The sequence below is a fragment of the Nannobrachium achirus genome (assembly GCF_963921795.1).
Source record: "Nannobrachium achirus genome assembly, chromosome: 21".
NCBI classification, from domain to species: domain Eukaryota; kingdom Metazoa; phylum Chordata; class Actinopteri; order Myctophiformes; family Myctophidae; genus Nannobrachium; species Nannobrachium achirus.
Window position 1 is genome coordinate 40,625,693 of NC_137828.1, and position 23,490 is coordinate 40,649,182.

The window sequence follows — 23,490 nt, forward strand, 5'->3', positions numbered from 1 at the left end:
CTTGCCTTGTTTGAGCCATGAGGAACGAACAAGAGAATTGTCTCTGGCAGAATGTTGTGATTTTTATATCTGCCTTACAGATTACCCCAACCTTTCAGGTCAAGACATCACTGGGAGTTGCACTCGCTAGCTCTCCCTGAGAAATCTGGGATTCCAAAACATAAAATGAAGGATATATTATGTAGGATATGAATCTTGGTAAGCAACATCAGAGCCTTGGCAGATTTAGAGAACCATCTAGGGCATTCGATTGTACGTTTATCTCTTTCAAACGCATTCCTTCTACGCAGATGATGTCAAGGCATGTCCATGTCTGAAATCCCACCAGCTCCCCCACCACACACGCACGCACACACGCACCTTATCCCGCAAACCTGGAGCATACAGTAGATCTGGCAGCTTGCATTCTATCTCTCTCTCGTTCATTTTTTAAGGATTAAGTGTACCATGTTGCAGCGTCCAGACTCCCTCTCTTGAGGTTAGTGGCATTTAAACAATGGTCAACAATTTACATTACAACACTGTTCCATCTCCCAGTAGAACGCAGTAAACTAGAAAGAGAAACAGAGAACGAGAACAAGAGAAGTCTTGTTTTTCCTATATGAGGTTGGAGATTACAATGAGGAATGAGGCAGTGTGAGGTGGATTGCATGGATGGATGTGTCTGTCTTCATCTTGCACAATGTGGACTCTGGGTTTGGAGAGGTGGGCTCCTCAGACGGGGCCACTCCAAACAGCTGACATGCCCCTCATTAGGGATGGGACGATATGAACATTTCATATCACGATTATTGTGACAAAAGAAATCGCGATTTACGATATTATCACAATAATCAAAATCCATTATCCTGGGGCGGAACATTTGCCAAAAAATAGAAGATCTACAAGCTCACAAACGCGACGCATTGTGAGCTTGTAGATCGCCTATTTTTTGGCAAAGACATTTGATAGAGAGTGAAAAAAATACTACCAAGTACGTATATTATAAGTACGTTTTACCAATAGAGGGTTAGTGGTACCAGATATGCAGCTCGGCAAATAAAAGGTGAATTGATCCCAGCGCATGACGGAGGACGATATCACAATAAATTAAATCTCCACAATACGATTATCGTGAGTGTTTTTATCATGATAAACGATAATATCGCTTATCGTCCCATCCCTATATCCCTCATAGGGTCTGACGACTCTCAGCTCAACACACTCTCACACTCCCCAAACGGCCTGTCGTGACTTCTTGGGACAAATGTGAACGTCAAATGTTTCATCTGGCACTTTCGCACTCCAGGAGTGCGAATGTGCCATTCTCAAACCCAAGACATAATGTAAAAGGGATCCGTTTAACAGTCTAAAGCCGACTTCAGCCAGCGCTGTTTCGGGAAACGTAACTCCTATGCCCCCTATTCAATGCGCCGAGAATGCGTTGCTCAGCTCAAGTTAAACGGCTCCGCCAGAGCCCCTCTCTCTTCCTTACAACTCCCACCAAGTCGGGAGTTCATCTGAATAAAGTTAAAAGGCTAAAAGGCCCCGCCTGGCTCTCTTCCCCCTGTAGCTCTATAATCTGGCCCTACCGAGTGATCCTCACACGCGCTCTGAGAAAGACAAACAGGATGCTTCCTCTCGGGTGACACTTTGATGGAGGGAGGGTTTGTGTTTTAACACAGTTTGAGTTCGTCTCCATCGATGCCGGGGGGAAAACAGAGGGGGGTCCGGCCCACCCCACCCCCCTCAAATCCGTCTACTCGGCCCGACTGCATATGAATGAATCATAACTGGAACAACTCCCTAAACACAGAGACATGGAGGCTCCTGCTCTCAAGTCATTGTTGGATGAACTGCAACAATGATGAAACACTCATCTCTGTCTCCAAGTGTGTTGTGTGCTGTGCATGCTTACATGTAGGGCTGTCACGATTATGACATTTTACTTGACAACTAATTGTCACTCAAATAATTGATGAATTACCGTAAAACGATTAACGATTTAATTGTGTTTCTGTCGTTGAACATTGGAACAATAGACATTACATAGTGGAAATAGCTGATCTAAAAGTGTGTCGATCAAAGTGTGTCGATCTGCTATTTTCAAAATTTTCTGTTAAATATATGAACATTTTTCAGAATGGAAATGATTATGCAAAAACATTATTGCAATTATTTCAAATAATTGCGATTAGGCGATTATGTAGGTAGGCCCACGTGCATGCATGCTTGTGTATATGCATGTGTTGTAAACCTGACTCAGGTTTGAGTGACAGATTTGAACATAATGAAAGTGCAGCATAAGTCGTTCCCCTCAACCTGGCGGAGACTGATGCAAAGTCCAGACCTTGTCCGACCCCCGGGTTCACAGGCTGTCAGCTGCTCTAAACAGTTTTGTTCAACCCAGGGCTGTCTGGGGACGAAACACATCAGTGACCAGCAATGTTGTAGTGGTGATCTTTTAACTGGTGGGACGCTATTTTAATGACGTTGCACGCAAGCCACGCACACTTTGCGTGCGCATGAGCACAGAACAGCTTCGACCGGCATCTATACCGCAGAAGTCACCTCTGTAATTTAGTTCATGACTCCAACAGCCACTTTTATCCAAACGTTGTCTTTGGACTGCTTCAGAAAGTCTGACAGTATGCTACAGTACTTAGCAGGTCACACAATGGACCATTGATATGCATCCAGCCTGGGTCATTCCAGCCTATATGTTCATTCACGCTGCAGAGACACTCTGCAGCTTTTGTAAGTGTTGGTAAGAGGTGTGAGTTGTTGTTTTTGATCGATATGTGAGGTGGACACCGGATTATAGCCATTGCTCTAAAGACTGGTGGGACGCCGTGGTAATGCATGCAATGAGCACTGCACCACTGGTGATCACTGTGACCTCGACACCCAGAAGCACAGGAAAGACAGGGCTCCGACAACCACATTGTTTGTTTTGTAAAAAAGCAGTGCGTTAACCATATTACTTTACACCTAGTTCTTCTCATGGGCAACCTATCTATAAAAATACACAGATATTCAAACAAGCGGAAGCACTGGTTAAAGTGGGTGCAAGCGATATGTTTTTGTAAAATAAAAAGGAAAAAGAAAAATAGTTCAGTATCACCATCTCTCCAGGTTATTTAGCAAACAGAAAATAAATGTACAGGTCGGGATTCCAATTTTGTGGATCCGATATCATGTGGATCTTCCTCTCAAATAAAAATAATAAGACGTTCATGTGTTGATTATTAACATGTGGTGTCTTCCACCATAGCCAAGCAGATGGCGTTGTCAGACAATCATTCAAAATGAAAGACAGGGGGCCTCCCTTTTCACTTACCGAACCTCTTGTATCCAAAAGACTGCACTTCCTCCTCGTCTGCAAAGTCGTCTGTGGGCATAATCAGACGCACATGTCACAAAAGTGGTCATATAATGAACAAGACATTGGGTCTACTGTACTGACAAGTGTGTTTAAAGTGGTCAGAATAATGTGACTTCACTCCACACACTGTAAAAACCCTGAGAGTTCATTTAACTCTGAGAGTGTGCAAACATTCTTTTCTTTTTTACAGGTGACCACAGCAAAAAATCCTCTGGATCACAGGCGGTGCTGCAAAATACCATGATGGGGGACAGCCAATTAAAGCCTGGAGTCAACAGATAGAGGAAGAAGGTCACGCCGGCTATCAGCTCGCTGTCAAGCCTGCATGTGTGTGTGTGTGTGTGTGTGTGTGTGTGTGTGCGTGCGTGCGTGCGTGCGTGCGTGCGTGCGTGCGTGCGTGCGTGCGTGCGTGCGTGCGTGCGTGCGTGCGTGGAGAGGAGAGGAGAGGAGAGGAGAGGAGAGACAGGAGCGGCCAAAGAGCTGTAAAAGCCACAGGCTGCGGTTTCTCCGGGTTGTTGACAGTAAACCTTAATTATGCTCTGCTCTACACTACACTGAAGACCAGGGCAGGACAGGGGGGATAATATCCACGGGTAATGGCAAACAGATGGGGGTCTTTGTGTCGGGCGGACCAGGGGGCACTATGGGGGGGGGGGGGACAGCTGAGGACCTAGAGGGACAGTGAGAGAGATGGATGACGAGGTGGGCTTGGGGGGGGCTCATGTGCCGCCATGAAAACGATATAACAAGTGGTAATAAAGCCAGACCACCGGGTTATAGCCATCGGTATGTAATTGGTTCTACTTGAATTAGTGTGTGAAATGTGTGACTTCGTTCTACTGCGGCAGTGGTTCACAGTAAAAAGGTCCAGTGATCCTTTTAACTATGTGCTGCTATCTCTGTTATCATCAACTTGTAGGGAAAAGAATATTAGGCTATGTGTTCAGCTTATAGCCTATATGTATGCTTGCTAAGCTGATACGGACTATGGGAATTTATCTCCCTAAAGGGAAACCATTTGCAACTGGCCCTAGACAACTCTCCCCCCCCCCCCCCACCCCCCCCACCACCACCCACACCCACACACACACACACACACACACACACACACACACACACACACACACACTGTTTTTATTGGATGATTTCTTGAATGCTATTGTATTCCTTCAAATATCTTGATGAATTGAATACATAGTCCTACAATGGAAACAAGCCATCTTGGGCTTTTTGTGTTATCCTTTTAACATCATTGTATAATCGTACCACTGTACTATTTGCAAACTGTTAATAGTTAAAGGCAATCAATCAATCAATCAATCAATCAATCAATAATCAACCAACCCAGCCAGGCACTATAGCCTGTTCATGCACTATAGATACTCATTGCTCAATGACAGTGATTCTTCCATCACAACACTGAACAGTCCTCCATCATTTGGCCATATTATATTGTAGTTAATGTGTTTCACAATCCAACCGTTGGATTCCAACCTCCACGAATAAACAGACATAATTTAGCCTACAAATAATGCATGTACGTTAGCTCCACATTCTAAAGACGTGAGCAGAACATAAATAGACACTATCGAATTTGACTTTTAGGCTTCTAACGCTTCTTGCACCATTAACATGACGCAACCGGTGGTGGAAAACAAATTAACTAGCCTATTTCATAATACAGCTCAACTTCAACAAAGTTATGTACGAGGCTATGGTAAATGTCCTCCAGATGTGAGTGCATGACTCCATCAGTTCCACGGACCGCTGAGATTTAACGCACGCACACAAGTCACTAAGTCAGAAGAATACAAACAAACAAAGACAACATTGTTCAATGTTCATCAACGTACAGTCAGCAGAAGGCTATAAATACGTACCTTTCATTGCGTTGTGTAAACTCTGTGAGGATACTATAGAACAGATTGGGGTCTCTGTCACTTTCTGCGCATCCCAACATCCAGTTGTAACCGAAAGGAGAAACCAACGCCGTTTCGCGGAAGATGGAAGAACGACCAACTCTCTCTAAAACGTCACAAGTTCTCATAAGCCGCCTTTCCTTCGCGTTATTAGAGTACTCCGTCCATCAGAATCAGAAGCCCATCATTGTGGATGTTTCTAACTTGCTCTTAGCTCACGGTTATTGTTTATACAGTTTTATTCGCCTCTCCCCCAAAAGCCTCCTCAAGTGTTGTAGCGCTGTACAGTCAGAAATAGAGGAAAACGGTCCTCCTACTGCAGTGTCTGTGTAGTAGTGTGAGGTCTGTCTGTCTGCAGTGGTGTAAGTAACTAAGTACATTTACTCAAGTAGGCTAATGGTGAGGTATTTGTACTTACCTAATTGTATTTCCAATTTTCAGTAGGCTACTTTTAGTTCTACTACTCCACTACATCTCGGATACAGATATTCTACTTTACTATAGACCCTACATAGCACAACTACAATTATTTGAAGACTTTAGTTGCTATAGTTAGGCTAATAGGCCTACTTTGCAGATATACATTATGATAGACTACAAAACATACATTAAACACTTTAGCCCTATTTTATATAGCCCTGTTTGAAAATAGCAGATTTACAAGCTCAGCGCATTAGCCTACACTGCGACATAGATCTGCTATTTTCAAAATATTCAGATATTCAGAGCAGCCTTGCACTAGCACTCCTCCGTGTGTGTGTGTGTGTGTGTGTGTGTGTGTGTGTGTGTTTGTTTGTGTGTGTGCATGCGCGGTACACTACAGGAAGAGTGGGCATGGCTATTTGGTCAAATGTTAAACTCACTCAATGCCAATGACGTCTCATGACTGCTTTTTTCAATGGGCCCTGTGTGCCAATGACGTCTTTGACGTCTTTAGATCAAAGGCTATAATATTTAATTATTATTATTATTATTTTTTTTTTAAAGATGTCAAAATGACCTGAGATCAGAGAGATGTTTTTCTCTGTTTGTGTGTTGGTTCCCTCTTTTAGCTGATTGAGAAAATGTGTGTTCATTCTAGTGGATGGACACTTTTTTTGATTCAAACAGCTCTATCTCTGGAACCATTTGTCTGATTGACAAAAACATTTTTGCCACTGAATCACAACAACTGTGTCTGTTTCTGTGGGGGGAAAAAAAAGAAGAAAAAAAAAAAGAAAATTCATTGCATAGTAAAGAAAAACATACAAAATCATGGCACATCTACCTTGGAGCCATTTTGGCACTTGGCATTGAGTAAAAAATCAAACCTCGGTTCGAAGTGGAGCGGTGAATCTGAGCAGCTATACCCATGTGTGTGTGTGTGTGTGTGTGTGTGTGTGTGTGTGTGTGTGTGTGTGTGTGTGTGTGTGTGTGTGTGTGTGTGTGTGTGTCTGTTTGTGATTCTATGTGTTCTATATCTATGTTTTTGATTCTGTGTTCTAGATCTATGTTTTTGATTCTATATGTTCTAGATCTATGTTTTTGATTCTATGTGTTCTAGATCTATGTTTTTGATTCTATGTTTCTATGTGTTCTAGATCTATGTTTTTGATTCTATGTGTTCTAGATCTATGTTTTTGATTCTATGTGTTCTATATGTTTTTGATTCTATATGTTCTAGATATATGTTTTTGATTCTGTGTTCTAGATCTATGTTTTTGATTCTGTGTTCTATATCTACTAGCCCTTACTCCCCCCCCTGTGTGTGTGTGTGTGTGTGTGTGTGTGTGTGTGTGTGTGTGTGTGTGTGTGGGTTTGTGTGTGATTGTGCATGGCCTGAACAACAGCGCCCCTCCCTTAACATGTGTGGTCACAAAAGGTACTGTAGGCTAAATAGATATAGATACACCATAAAAATGCTATTATACAGCATACGATTTGTGAAAGTGACAAACGGGCTTCACAGTTATGTCAGGTGTGTTCATATGCTGATGGTGATGCGATTTCAGATCAATTGCTCGAGCCACCGAGGAGAAACGCTGTTTCATACAGACAGACAGACACTCACTCACTCACTCAGACAGACAGACATTCGCAAAATTATAGTATAGATGTTTTTGATTCTATGTGTTCTAGATCTATGTTTTTGATTCTGTGTTCTAGGTCTGTTTTTACATTCTATGTGTTCTAGATCTATGTTTTTGATTCTATATGTTCTAGATCTATGTTTTTGAGTCTATGTGTTCTAGATCTATGTTTTTGATTCTGTGTTCAGATCTATGTTTTTGATTCTGTGTTCTAGATCTCTGTTTTTGATTCTATATGTTCTAGATCTATGTTTTTGATTCTGTGTTCTATGTGCGTGCGTGTGTGTGTGTGTGTGTGTGTGTGTGTGTGTGTGTGTGTGTGTGTGTGTGTGTGTGTGTGTGTTGCGTGCGCGTGTGAGTGAGTGGTGAGTGTGCCTGGCCTGCACAAAACAGCGCCCTCCTTTAACTAGTGTGTTGTGTGTGGCCACTCAAGGTATTGCCAGGCTACAGACACGGCCAGCCAGCCAGCCAGCCAGCCACCCACATACCCATGGACATACCTGTCTATTGGGAGCGCTTTCACCGCTCCAAAAATCTAACCCATGTTTGAAGTAGCGGTGGTGGGTGTGTGGGGTGGGGTGTGGTGGGTGGGTGTGTGCGTGCGTGCGTGTGTGTGTGTGTGTGTGTGTGTGTGAGTACAGGCTGGTCAACAGCGGTATTGCACCAATACTCATACGGACTAACATAGATCACATAGCCACGGACAAAGTTGAGCGGCTGACCACCGCTCAAAAATCACAATTAAGGAGTAATATTTCTAGTCGCTAAAATTGCTACAAAACCTGAATATCCTTGCCTGGTTCCAGACCATAGAAGTGTTGTAGCGCTGTACAGTCAGAAATAGAGGAAAACGGTCCTCCTACTGCAGTGTCTGTGTAGTAGTGTGAGGTCTGTCTGTCTGCAGTGGTGTAAGTAACTAAGTACATTTACTCAAGTAGGCTAATGGTGAGGTATTTGTACTTACCTAATTGTATTTCCAATTTTCAGTAGGCTACTTTTAGTTCTACTACTCCACTACATCTCGGATACAGATATTCTACTTTACTATAGACCCTACATAGCACAACTACAATTATTTGAAGACTTTAGTTGCTATAGTTAGGCTAATAGGCCTACTTTGCAGATATACATTATGATAGACTACAAAACATACATTAAACACTTTAGCCCTATTTTATATAGCCCTGTTTGAAAATAGCAGATTTACAAGCTCAGCGCATTAGCCTACACTGCGACATAGATCTGCTATTTTCAAAATATTCAGATATTCAGAGCAGCCTTGCACTAGCACTCCTCTGTGTGTGTGTGTGTGTGTGTGTGTGTGTGTGTGTGTGTGTGTGTGTGTGTGTGTGTTTGTTTGTGTGTGTGCATGCGCGGTACACTACAGGAAGAGTGGGCATGGCTATTTGGTCAAATGTTAAACTCACTCAATGCCAATGACGTCTCATGACTGCTTTTTTCAATGGGCCCTGTGTGCCAATGACGTCTTTGACGTCTTTAGATCAAAGGCTATAATATTTAATTATTATTATTATTATTATTTTTTTAAAGATGTCAAAATGACCTGAGATCAGAGAGATGTTTTTCTCTGTTTGTGTGTTGGTTCCCTCTTTTAGCTGATTGAGAAAATGTGTGTTCATTCTAGTGGATGGACACTTTTTTTGATTCAAACAGCTCTATCTCTGGAACCATTTGTCTGATTGACAAAAACATTTTTGCCACTGAATCACAACAACTGTGTCTGTTTCTGTGGGGGGGAAAAAAAGAAGAAAAAAAAAAAGAAAATTCATTGCATAGTAAAGAAAAACATACAAAATCATGGCACATCTACCTTGGAGCCATTTTGGCACTTGGCATTGAGTAAAAAATCAAACCTCGGTTCGAAGTGGAGCGGTGAATCTGAGCAGCTATACCCATGTGTGTGTGTGTGTGTGTGTGTGTGTGTGTGTGTGTGTGTGTGTGTGTGTGTGTGTGTGTGTGTGTGTGTGTGTGTCTGTTTGTGATTCTATGTGTTCTATATCTATGTTTTTGATTCTGTGTTCTAGATCTATGTTTTTGATTCTATATGTTCTAGATCTATGTTTTTGATTCTATGTGTTCTAGATCTATGTTTTTGATTCTATGTTTCTATGTGTTCTAGATCTATGTTTTTGATTCTATGTGTTCTAGATCTATGTTTTTGATTCTATGTGTTCTATTTTTGATTCTATATGTTCTAGATATATGTTTTTGATTCTGTGTTCTAGATCTATGTTTTTGATTCTGTGTTCTATATCTATGTTTTTGATTCTATGTGTTCTAGATCTATGTTTTTGATTCTGTGTTCTAGGTCTGTTTTTACATTCTATGTGTTCTAGATCTATGTTTTTGATTCTATATGTTCTAGATCTATGTTTTTGAGTCTATGTGTTCTAGATCTATGTTTTTGATTCTGTGTTCAGATCTATGTTTTTGATTCTGTGTTCTAGATCTCTGTTTTTGATTCTATATGTTCTAGATCTATGTTTTTGATTCTGTGTTCTATGTGCGTGCGCGTGTGTGTGTGTGTGTGTGTGTGTGTGTGTGTGTGTGTGTGTGTGTGTGTGTGTGTGTGTGTGTGTGTGTGTGTGTGTGTGTGTGTGTGTGTGTGTGTGTGTGTGTTGCGTGCGCGTGTGAGTGAGTGGTGAGTGTGCCTGGCCTGCACAAAACAGCGCCCTCCTTTAACTAGTGTGTTGTGTGTGGCCACTCAAGGTATTGCCAGGCTACAGACACGGCCAGCCAGCCAGCCAGCCAGCCACCCACATACCCATGGACATACCTGTCTATTGGGAGCGCTTTCACCGCTCCAAAAATCTAACCCATGTTTGAAGTATGAGCGGTGGTGGGTGTGTGGGGTGGGGTGTGGTGGGTGGGTGTGTGCGTGCGTGCGTGTGTGTGTGTGTGTGTGTGTGTGTGTGAGTACAGGCTGGTCAACAGCGGTATTGCACCAATACTCATACGGACTAACATAGATCACATAGCCACGGACAAAGTTGAGCGGCTGACCACCGCTCAAAAATCACAATTAAGGAGTAATATTCCTAGTCGCTAAAATTGCTACAAAACCTGAATATCCTTGCCTGGTTCTAGACCATAGACCCCGCCCACTCTCAGAGTGGACTGTTTCTCTGGTCTGGAGCTGAGTACATGAATCGGCAGTTTAGCAGCCAAAAACTGCGGCTGCTCCAATGAGCGCGGGGGGTGGGGGTGGGTTTAACGAATATCCAATCGCGCAGCATGCAGTTGAAACGATTCAAACGAAGTTCACACACACAGGCAGGCTGAGGCAGGCACACACACGCGCACGCGCGCTGATTTCACCAAGCTGTTAATGTTGATTAAATTTTTCTGGTCGCAATTCTGTGTGGAAGCAGTCACTGGAACAGACAGAGACACGCCGCGACCGTGCATCGCGTTCACCGTGCGTCGCGATCACCGTGCATCGCGATCACCGTGCATCGCGATCACTCGCGCGCATGCACGCTCGCAAAAAGTCCCTCCCCCGTAAATCGCTCAGAATAGGGCACAGTTTCAGACAAAAGCGTGAGCTGAGTCTGAAATCAGGCTATGAATATCCAATAATTTTGTCTATAAACAAAAAGTTGAAGGGTACATTTAAGTATGATAATGATGTGCATGTTCACATATGTCTCTAGGCTATAGGCCTACTTTAAATTACTTAAAATATTTAATTTTGTAACATTTTGGACAAAATAGCAAATTTTACATCGAGGTGCCCACTCTTCTTGTATCCATGTGTGTGCACGTGTGTGTGTAATCTGTGTACATGTGTCAGTGTGTGTGTGTGTGTGTGTGTGTGGTGTGTGTCAGTGTGTGTGCGTGCGTGTGTGTGTGTGTGTACCGTGTGTGTGCACGCGCGCATGGGTGGGTGTGTGAGCTGGTATACATTCCAGTGCAGTACTGGACCCCCGGACGTTGTGCACTGCAGCCAGTGTTGCTGTATACGGCCGGAGATGAGATTGAATTACTGGGCTAGATGGCAATCTTGTCCCCGGGTGAAAAATCTGGTACCCATTAAAGATAATTTCAAAGGTTTTGGGGAGGTAGGGAGTGGAACGTCACTGAAACGGCGACATTATATGTTACTTGTTTTACAAAATATACCATTCACGCAGACACAAGAAGACAAAAGACTATAATGTTGTTGTTGTTGTTGTTGTTGTTTTTTTCAACTTGGACTTACTTCAATAGCAGGTAACAGCAGTCAATGCGGTGCCTAAATATAGACAATATAATTTTAGTTTCATTTTATTTCAACTAAAGGCCATTTCCACTAAACTCAACAAGGTACAAATGGCATTCAGCTGTGTCCTTAATCTCTGGCCAGGCCTGATGGAGATCACTGATCAAAGGATGAAAGGCACAAACCCTTTAGTGTAATGAGAAACAGAGAAATTGGCCAGATCCCCCCTTATCTTATCTTATTCCAAAACACCACAAGCTTGTGTGTCCATGTGATGACTCTCACATTGTGTGTTTAACTGTGTATGTGTGTGTGAGAGAAAGAGAGTGTGAGTGTGACAGTGAGTGAGTGAGGGAAAGAGACAAAGGAAAGTGTGTGTGTGTGTGTGTGTGTGTGTGTGTGCTGCGTGCGTGCGTGCGTGCGTGCAGTGCGTGCTTGCGTGCGTGTGCGGAGAGAGTGCACCTGAATGTCAAAGTAGTAGTATGCAAGCACAAGTGCTTGGGTTCTATCCTTTAAAAAAATCACACTTGTGTGAACTGAGCGGTGGAGGCTGCGTGTGTGTGTGTGTGTGTGTGTGTGTGTGTGTGTGTGTGTGTGTGTGTGTGTGTGTGTGTGTGTGTGTGTGTGTGTGTGTGTGTGTGCGTGCGCGCGTGCGTGCGTGTGTGTATGTGTATGTGTGAATGTGAGTGTGAGTGTGCCTGGCCGGCTGGCCTGAACAACAGCACCCCTCTCTTAACATGTGTGCTGCAGGCTACATACAGACAGACACGCACGCCACGTATAGGAGACGGTGTAACCACCGCTCAATAAGGACAGTCTAGACCGGAGGTAGGCAACCTTAGGCACAGGCACACTGGCAGAAGTGTGAGAGAGTGCACTGATATCTAAAAGCAATATATATCCTGCATAATAATTCTACATTCATTCAAACTGATAACTTTGACTAGGGGAGATAAGTGGGTTATTGCTTGCCTGGATCCAGCCCATAGACCCACCCACTCTCTGAGCGGACTGCTTCTTTTGGTCCGGTGTTGTAATATGAACCTATAGTTTCTCTGGTATCAGGCAGTACCAAGCCAATGAGAGTCGGAGGTGGGGGGTGGCGGTGGGTCTAACGAGACAAGCAAATCAGGTACCCGTTCAAGCTTTGAACCAGTTTGAGGAAGTGTAGCGGTTTTCAGACTCAGCCGCTTACAGCCAGTGCACTGCGGGCCGGAGGAGAGGAGAGACCGCAATCACCGCAGCCAGTCTGATTCCTATATGTTAATTCCCGCTGTTAACACTCAGCCTTTATTTTGATATGTTAATAGTCCCCCGTCTGAAACGGCCGATGTGAATGGTGTTTGATCGATACGCGACGTAAGCACTCATTCATACGCACGTTATGTGCGGGCGGGTGTGCAGCTCAAACAAGCATGCACAGGCAGGTCTATGTGTACTGTGTGATAGTTTGTTTTTGTATTTAATCTTAACAGTACAGTCAGTATAGCCCATCTTATATACATTCCTCCTATTGCCGCATCCCACTTCCAAGCCCATTCACGCCCCCTTTACATCGACTTCAACTCATAGGTAGTCGTCTAGGACGTAAGGAATACCGCCCCTAACTCTATGCCGTCCGCTGATTCGCCCCCCGTCGCCATGGTGACCGCCCTCCATTGGCTCATTCCCAGCTATGGGACCGGCGGATCCTATTTCAACCGAGGGGGGCGTAGCCACACACACACACACACACACACACACACACACACACACACACACACACACACACACACACACACACACACACACACACACACACACAGCCCCTAGAGAGCGCAGCCCCTCCGAGAGACTATCAGTGCAGAAGCGCGCGTGGAGAGAGAGAGAGAGAGAGAGAGAGAGAGAGAGAGAGAGAGAGAGAGAGAGAGAGAGAGAGAGGCACGTGCCCCTCACAGGCACAGTCAGTGCAGAAGCGCGCACACAGAGAGAGAAGCATTACTGTGCTTTTTGTGGGCAACATGGCTTGGAGCAGCTGTGCGTGTGTGCATGTGAGCACTAGGATGAGCCCGCCGAAGGCGGGCGAAATTCTAGTATGTACACAATCACTCTGAATTCTGCTGTGCGGACTCGCACGCAGGCATAGCCAGAAACAGGGTCCGTCAGTCAAACACAACCCCTCCCACTGATCCCCTCCCCTTTGAAATCGCTTACAATGGGGACAATGTCAGACTCAAGCTCTAGCGCCGAGTTTGAAATCAGTCTAATGATCATTAGGGCAACATCCTAATGTAAAATATATTTCTAGAGAAGAACAAAAATAAAGGTTGTTATTTATAGCTTGTGATCATAGGCTTGTGATGATTCTTCTTCGTGTGCTTTATTTTCGGCAAGCTCAAGACAATGTCCCATGTATCCCTGCAGTTGCACGTGACCGTTGGCAGCCAATAGCATTCCTTCCTTGGGTAGTAATGGGCAAAAAAGCTTCATTTTCGCAGCATAGAAACCAATGGGATCCCACCGTCCACCGTTCTTTACAGTCTATGCTCTAAACCTATTAATGTAAGGGGAATATACTAGAGATAATCCCACTCCCATCCCATATAATCCAGGGCAGCTACGCTTTCAAAGTCTGCTCACCCAAACCCTCATGTCTTTGGATGGCAGCAGAGCCTTCGAACCTAGCTTTAGTAAACCATCCCGGTCATGTGAATTCACATTATCATGTATCTTCTGCAGACCGGTCTGGTTCCAAGGCAAGTGCTGGGTGGGCGTTTTGTAGAAACCAAAAAGTGGAAGAGCCAATCAGCGCCTGATAATCACAGGGCCCTGAGCGCAGATGCTGAATTGCTCTTCCACTTTTTGGTTTCCCCAAAACGCCCACCCAGCGCTTGGGGCCGTACCACCCTGGGCGCGACCTGCGCTGTGCGTTGCATAAACGGAAGTAGCGGAAGTGCTGCAATTAAGGGAGGTTATGTCATGCGGTCCAGGTCTGTTTAGAGCCACTGGTGAAACAAACCATAGCTCCATAGACCATATAGCTCTAAACTCGCTCTTTAGAAAAATTGATGTTGAGGAGAATTTCAATAAAATTACATAACTATTACAGAACGGCTTTGTCTGAAGAATTTACTTCTTGACCGGGCCGGGAATAGATTTTCAGGAACACCGCACTGTGATCGGTCGAAAAAAGACAACTTTGGGGAAGTTCACATGGCGGAAATCCCACCTTCCTATCCACTCTCTGCCTCATGTCGTGACCAGGCTTTTCTCTTCACAGACGAGTAAGCCTGGCTAGGCGAGTATAGGGCCGTACCAGTCTGCAGAGGACACATGATTATTATGTGAATTCACGCGACCGGGATGGTTTACCAATGCTACTTCAAACCCACCCTCAAGTGTTCAGAGCTAGGGTTTCTGACACCGTCCATCTTGTGTCGGATTCCGGAGCCTGTCAGAGATGATAAAATGGGTAATTTCTTTTGTTTTCCTACGGGTCTCAAAACTGTTATTTTTACTGTCGGCTATAATTGGAGCAGCAGGCCGGTGTAAGGGCTGAGATAGGGATCATATTGTGAGCATGATAGAAAGCAGCTGAAGGTCAGGTATCTCACAGCCGGGTCTCCTGCTGGTCCTCATTCAAGGGTTGGGACCTCATTTGCTGGGTCGGGGCTTTCAACAGCAGTTTCAAATTAACCAGGGGGTCTGAGGCGGCACTTCACGGAATTCCACGTTCACCACACTGGTGCAAATGTTTATGCGTATCACCATGATAAGAATAACCACAATGTAATCAAATGATAATTCACTTAACAGTGTAGTGTGTGTGTGTGTGTGTGGGGGGGGGGGGGGGGGGGGGGGGGGAACCAAGAGGCCAGGGTTAATCTCTCAAAACAGATTCTGCTATAACAGCTGCAGGATGTGTCAGCACCACTGCCTTAAACATGGACTAAGAAAGGGGAGGAGCCAAACCAGAGTTCCTGTTTTTATGCAAAAAAGGATATACAGTATGTTTTTATCTGTATGTACAGTATATGTTTTTATCTGTATGTACAGTATATATTTTTATCTGTATGTACAGTATATGTTTTCTTTCTTTTTTTTGTTGTTGTACAGAATGGTTTCCCAGATACAGGGTACAGGCTAGGGTAGATATGAGGGCCTTCCAGTGTGTGAGTGTGAGTGTGTGTGTGTGTGTGTGTGTGTGTGTGTGTGTGTGTGTGTGTGTGTGTGTGTGTGTGTGTGTGTGTGTGTGTGTGTGGTAACTGGAATGCTTGCCCCAGAACACACTCTCCCACCCCATTTCTTTCGTGGACCGCTTGCCCCCCAGGTTTTTGTAGTCTAATATTCGTTTTACTGAGGTTACGGTTACGAATACGTTTAGGGGGGGTTTATTGAGGTTAAATGAGTAGTTCACCCCCAAAATGTCATTTTTTCTTTGATTACTCATGCCATGGAGACTTGAGTTCAATAATATCTTTTTGTATTTGTCGCATTCCTAAGACAAAAATGTGATTATAGTAAATTTACCCCCATTGATTCGGGATGGGGACCCGGATGCACGGCCCTGGATGGGGACCCGAATGAAAGTGGATGGGGAAACTGTCAGGGTACATTTTTTATTTTTTATTTTTTTATTTCCATTTTTGTCTTAGGAATGGGACAAAAACCCAAAAATATTATTGAACTCAAGTCTCCATGGCATGAGTAATCAATAGGAAAGAAAGTCATTTTGGGCGTGAACTACTCCTTTAAGTTTAGGAACAGAGCTACATGAACACTCGGGATTTCTCAGCGCAAAGAGCTCACATGAGGAACACGCTTCTGCCAAAATGTGCCCCAGTTCTCTGCAGGATGCCTGGGTTTAGTGTCACTTTAAAAGGTGATCAAAGGAGAAGCTTTTAGCCCAACTCTGTCCAGGAACAGAAATAGTGCTGGGGTCATTGGAAGCAGATCAGTGAGGGCATTTGCAAAAGCTAGTGTAAAAGCCTTCACCTCTCTAGTCTACCTGGGTTTCCTTCACAAGTCTGATATTTTTGTTCAAGGGGTTATTACGGGTCATCCCTATTAGTCTGGACAGGGGGGGTCCGCGCCCATATGGTGGATTTTCTTTTTTGCCACCTGTTTTTTCTTAAGATTCTGCCAGGTGCCAAGCTGAAATATGTTCTCATGGGGTTCATGGGTTCATAATGATTTCTTGCACCTACCCATTCACTTACTATACAAGAAAAAACCCTAGTTAGACCCCTCATATGCTACTTAAAGACGTTTTTTTTCTTTTTTTCTGTATAGTAAGTGAATGGGTAGGTGCAAGAAATCATTAAAAATGAACCCCATGAGAACATATTTCAGCTTGGTACCTGGCAGAATCTTAAAATATACCCTTCAAGGATTAAGAAAAAACTGGTGGCGAAAAGAAATCCACCCTATGCGCGCGGACCCCCCTGTCCATCTAGACTATTATGTTCCCCAGGTTCTATGTTCCCCACTTACCTTAGGCTCATTAATTTAATCTTGAATGAAAAATACATGTTTTCAAAAATACTCACCCCACTGACTGATATAGTTAGTATTAGTAATTCAGTATTAATGAATGGATGTTTCTCACTTTTCTTTTACCAAAGAAGTAATTTTATTTATTTATTTTGCTAGGGCTCAAAATTGAAATGCTTGAGATGTGGCGCCTCTGTGTGGCCGATTACAACACCACCAGACGAATTTGTAAAATAATAATAATAATAATAATAATAACTGGAAAAGAAGAAAATGTTTGAAAATCTGTTTTTGTTTGGGTTTTAATAATGATGGTTATAGTTACCATTCCTTTCTGTTGTGAACTTAACACAGCCCTCCACAGCATTAGACATACAAAAGTATTTTAACACTCAAGTTTCTGCTGTCACTGGACACCGATATGGACCATATCCTGCTTCACAAAAAACTGAAAAACATAACAAAACTGTAAAAAGTACACGTGGGAGTAAAAGCCTGTTGTAGGGAGTTGTGGGGTAGTCAGGGATTAATGGGCTGTCTGCAGATTTATATGTCTTCTATAGTCAGAGTATAGGAACAGGCTGTGAGTAATGGCCCCCAAACCCACATCTTAATTTCCCTGGTTTGACAGGCAGCAATGACACACAGCAGCTTTCTCGATCCTCAACTATCTCAACTATAGACTTAATTTCAAGGGTGTAAGTGAGACTTGTCTTGAAGACACCTTGTAGACAGTCTACACATCAACTTGTGTAGAAAGGATTATCTTCACTCTCAATGAAGGATTGACTTTTAGTTATGGGGCTGTCCTGGAGCCATATGAATTGACCAAAAGTATAGTTTTTTCATACTTATCTATTTAATCAGTTTGGGGGTTTTGTGTTTATTAGTGGCCAAGCCCTGTAAGGGGTGGCGCTGTACAAAGAAGTATAGCTTTGAATAGTATAGCTCAGTATAGCTCAGTAAAGACGCACCCATGTTCAAGTCCTTTGATGGGTTATGCAAGCAATACAGCCTCACTCAGCTTGTCACAGTACCCACCAGGGTGACAGAGCACTCTCAAACCCTCATAGATCTCGTCGTAACCACTGACAAGTCCAAAGTCACCGCTAGCGGGGCTATTGTATGCGGTCTTAGTGATCATTATATGATCTACTCTACCCGAAAAATACACAAACCCAAAGCTAGTGGCCACAGAACTGTCGTTGCTAGAAGCCTGAAGAACTACTCCAGTGAGGCTTTTAATCTCAAACTAGCGGGTGTAGACTTTTCCCCAGAGCTGCAGTGTACAGATGTCGAGGAAGCATGGTGCGGTTTTAAAACCAAATTGACCGATGCTCTAGACGACGTGGCCCCCTTGAATACCACCAGGGTTAAAGCCCGCCAAGAGCCATGGTATAACTCAGATATTGCAGAATCAGCTAGACTCAGAGACAAAAAATACGATGAAAAACGAAAGTGCTGCAAAAAGCTCAAGAAAAAATTCAACCATGACCTCAAAAAACACATTGAGCATCTTACTGCTCAATGCAAGAGACTTAGAAACCAGACAACCGCCCTAGTTAGATCCGCCAAAAAAAACTACATCGACGACAAAATCGATGAATACAAAAACAACCCACGAGACCTATGGAAGTTGCTTAACAACCAATTAGGCTTAAAATCAAAAACCATATGCCACAACATAAACATCAAAACGGACGCCGCTCTCATTTCTGACAAAGGTGAAGTGGCTACCCATTTTAACAAAACCTTTACCACCACAGCCCGTTCACTGGTCAAAAGACTGGTCGCCCCATCTGGGCGGTATGGTGAAGAATTTGTTAATACATTCTACAAAAAACTGGGCGTCAGTAAAGACAGCTTTAAACTTTCCACAGTGACAACTGATGAAGTGTTTAAAAAATTGAGCGCCCTACCTCAACACAAGGCCACTGGCCTTGATAAAATCCCAGCTAGATTTCTCAGAGATTCAGCCGCCACCATTGCTCCAATCATTACCCACATAATTAACCTTTCCATCGAACAGGGTCATGTCCCCCAGGACTTCAAACTAGCAAAAGTAACCCCCCTGCATAAAAAAGGTAGCAAACTAGACCCTGGAAACTACCGCCCCGTTTCCATTCTTAGCTCCATATCCAAAGTCATGGAGAAAATAGTCTACGAACAGATTGCAAGATATCTCGATGAGAATAATCTGATTTACGAGATCCAATCTGGATTCAGAAAATCCCATTCCACTGACACATGCCTTCTCTATTTGACTGACCAAATCAAACGCGAAGGGCAAGTATAGTGGCATGGTCATGATGGACCTCCAGAAGGCATTTGACACCGTGGATCATGCTATTCTGATTGAGAAACTAAAAGCCATCGGTCTTGACAGCACAGCAGTGAGCTGGATGCAATCTTACCTGGTGGGGAGGGAACAGGTGGTGGAGATTAACGGTACCCTGTCCCCCCCCCTCCCAGTAAGCTGTGGAGTTCCCCAAGGTAGCATACTGGGACCTCTGTTGTTCCTAATATACGTGAACGACATGGCATCTGCTTGCGACTGCAACCTGTTCCTGTTCGCGGATGACTCGGCTCTCCTAGTCTCGGGCAAGGACCACTTGCAGGTTGAAAAGACACTTAACTCTGAACTGAGTAAGATCTGCACATGGCTTAACGACAACAAATTATCAATTCACCCGGGCAAAACCGAGTCCATCCTCTTTGGATCAAATCATAACCTCAAAAAGGTAGAGAACTTCACAATCAAAGTGGGTGACAAGGTCATAACACGAAAAAACGAAATCTCCTACTTAGGATGTATCCTTGAAGCTAATCTTTCCAGCGAAAAGATGACTTCAAAAGTAATACAAAAAATCAACCAACGAACTCGTTTCCTACAGAGGATCGCCCCAATGGTCAACTTCAACACACTGAAGACCATAGCTGGTGCAATAATCCAGCCCCTCTTTGACTATGGAGTCCACGTATGGTATCGTGACGCCCCACAAGCCCTAAAAACTAAACTCCAAACAGCCCAAAATAAACTAATTAGGGTCCTGCTTAACCTTCCCAATCAGACTCACCTCACCGCTACTCACCAGTTAAGAGTGGGGTGGCTCAGAGTAGATGACAGAGTACAGCAACTTGCAATGGGCCTGGTGTACAAGATACACTACACCACTATGATACCCAAGTACCTGTCAAAATACTTTAAAAACGTTAAGGATGTCCATAATTACAACACCAGAGGCAGTGCCACAGATCACGTTCAACCCAGAGTCAACTCAAAGAAAGGGTCGAACTCGTTCTTCTGCTACACCACAAAAATGTGGAATGCCTTACCGAAGGCCATAAAGGAGTGTGGATCACTAGCATCCTTTAAAATTGCCCTAAAAAACCACTTACAGGCAGCAGCCGTTCACAACTGGTAAAAACCTAGCCCAACCCTACCCTCCCTGCCCCTTCCTTGTATATACTGTACATACTGATTGTTTAGACTTACTGTTACCTGCCCCTTCCTTGTATATATTGTATATACTGTACTTACTGATTGTATAGACCTACTGTTTTCTTTTTTTCTTTACATATCTACTGCATAGTACTGTGTTCTATTTGTCTGTCATTCAATGTTATATGAGATACTTTAATGGTTTCCTGTTGAAATAAGCTTAGTCTTTTCATGGATCTCCTTTTAGTAGACCTTGTACCAGTGAACTGTACCGTCATGAATCTGTACATTTTCCTATGCAAACTTCTAATAAAGCCTTCAATCAATCAATCAATCAGGCCCTGTTTGACATATAGCCATTATATCCTTTATTATCATATGCATCTCCTCATGCCGAACAACTTTGTCACTCTGACTTTTGACCTCTGACCTTTAGATCTCCGACCATTTTGAATTATATGAAAAACTGTTAAAATCCTGACTTAAGTCAGTGAAAACCCTTAAAAATGTCATCCAGGCTTTGTGTTAGATATTATACTTTATTGTGAAATGTTTTTCTTAGTATTGGTTCACTTGAGTTTAAAGGTCAATATAGTGTCCCTTGATTAAGGAGCAGTTTGTAAAACATTTTGGCCAAACCCGTTTTTATCCTGGGACTTTTGATTAATTAATTTGCATTAAATGTTCTACACACAATCATCTTCAATGTAACTTTCCTCTTCACCCTGGATTTGAAATATTCTGAAATATTTACCATTGAGCTAATAGAACCTGCCTGCTTACTCAGGGAATAAATTGAGCCTTGACCACCAAGTGAGTGTTGCATGAATGAAATTGGCTACTTCATCTCCAAACAGCCCCAAAGACACTTAACAGGAGGGGGGCTTTATTTGGCAATATGAATGTACAATTGTACATGCATGCCAGGAAGAGCCCTGGCCTTCTGCTGTTTGTTGCGGTGACTGTTCTGATTGTTCAGAACACATGTGTGTGGTATGTCAGGGGTCTTCAACGTTTTCAGGCCAAGGACCCCTTAGTTGAGAGAGAGATGAAGCAGGGACCCCCAGTCCCCCACAACCTGTTCATAAATTCCATATAGTTTCATTGTTTGAAAGCACAATCATCAGTATGTGTTGGATTCAATTTGTGTTTTCAGATATTTAACCACCGTATATTTAACCGTCAATACTTAATATACCTGTCACTTAGTCTGCTCTTTTTCCCCTCTACAACAAAGCCTTTTGCCGAAAAAAGTCGATCTGCAAGCTCACAGTGAGCTTGCATGCTATTTTTCTCAATATGGATGCTAGAAAAAACTTTTCATCGCACACAGATTTGGAGGACCCCCTGTAGTAACTCTGAGGACCCCCTAGGGGTCCCGGACCCTCCTGTGGTATGTGTTCATAAGGTCATAGAGTCATCTTCTGATCCAGTTCAGCCCCACAACAGGTAAATCAAGGCCAGTGGTTTTAAAACATTTCCTGCCCCTAATCACGGCCCGCCCACTCAGCAAATTTCTCATCAACTTCCTGGTGCTGACCTCAGTTTAGAAGGGGAAACTATAACAGAAATAGCTGGACTTAAAGCCAACAAATCATTATTTCGAACGGAAAAGTAAATTATAATGCTTTGTGCCTTTTTAAGTACAGCATCTTGCAATGGGCCTGGTGTACAAGATCACAAGATACACTACACCTCCAAGATACCCATGTACCTGACAAACTACTTCTTAAAGGTCAAGGATGTTCACGATCACAACACCAGAGGCCGCTCTACTAATTATCATCAAGTAGATTTAACACTAAACAAGGCTCTAACTCGTTCTCCTGCTATACCATCAACATGTGGAACGCCCTTCCACAAGCCTTAAAGGAGAGCAAATCCCTAGCCTCCTTCAAAATTGGTATGAAAAGTCACCTTCAGGCAGCTGCTACCCGTGACTTGTAAATAAACTAAGCCCCCATGCTCCCCCCACCCTTTTTTCTGCCTTTGTATTTGATGTTATGCTGTTGAAACTGATATTATCCTAGATAAAGTAGGCCTACTATGTTCTATCCGTCTGTCTTGCAATGTTATATGAGATACTTAAAGTGTGGCTCCTGTGGAAATAAGCCTTGGCTTTCTAGGATCTCCTTTTAGTTGACCGTGTAGTACAAGGTCAAGAAAAAAGTACAGTTTCATGACAGTAGGCTACAAATCACGGGTACAAGGCTTGTACCCGTGAGTCATGAAACTGTACTTTTTTCTATTGCAAACTTCTAATAGATTCTTCAATCAATCAGTCAATTACTATCTTGTGTTCTTGATCATGCTAGCCGTATTTTATACTTTACTATTCGGAAATTGCATTAAAGTTGCGATTTCTGTGTTAACTCTATCTAGGCTTAGTAGGGTTTTCCCCTTCAAAACGTGACTTCAGCACCAGGGGATGCTGAGTGGGTGGGCCGTGAATAGGGCTAATTGAAAATAGCACACACTGTATATCTAGGTGTGCCCTAATAGTCCAGTTTAATGGCCCCTCAAAATGATGGTTTAGTGATGAGTCATCAATTTTCACAGTCTTTTGGGGTCCGTTTTTAGCCCAAGGAATGTTTTTCATGCAAAACAAATGTTTGCAATGGATTCAGAATAATTAAAAACACCTAGTTTGACCCCTCACATCCCACTTAAAGCAGATTTTTTGGGAGTCATATTTTCCTTTATAGTGTAGTGTATAGTAAGTGAAGATAGGTATCGTTTTCAAAACTTTCCCCCGATGGGATTCCTTGGGACTTTTTTTCCCTCACTAAGGACATAATGAGGATACACAATCAGTTGAGTTTGCTACTATTGCAATTTGTTTTACGTTTTTTCATATAATGACTGGACTACTAGGATCTTTTGGCTATGAAAAGTGTCGTGTGCCCTAGCAAAAAAGGTTGGGAACACTGCACTATAATGTCCTGGATGAGGCTAGAGTATAGCAGTGGTTCTCAAACATTTTTCAAGTCAAGCACCCGCTG

The 23,490-nt window shown here is 43.3% G+C and overlaps 1 protein-coding gene across 1 annotated transcript in view; it reads right to left on the reverse strand.

Moving 5' to 3' along the window:
- LOC308306729 (collectin-12-like) overlaps nt 1-3,380 on the reverse strand; it is a gene marked incomplete at both ends in the record, with an annotated part of 69,264 nt that extends 65,884 nt beyond the window's left edge. The window contains one exon of the mRNA XM_080751773.1: nt 3,320-3,380. Coding sequence (XP_080607899.1) covers nt 3,320-3,380 — 61 coding nt within the window. The remainder of the gene's footprint in view (nt 1-3,319) is intronic.
- Between the last annotated feature and the right edge of the window lie 20,110 nt (nt 3,381-23,490).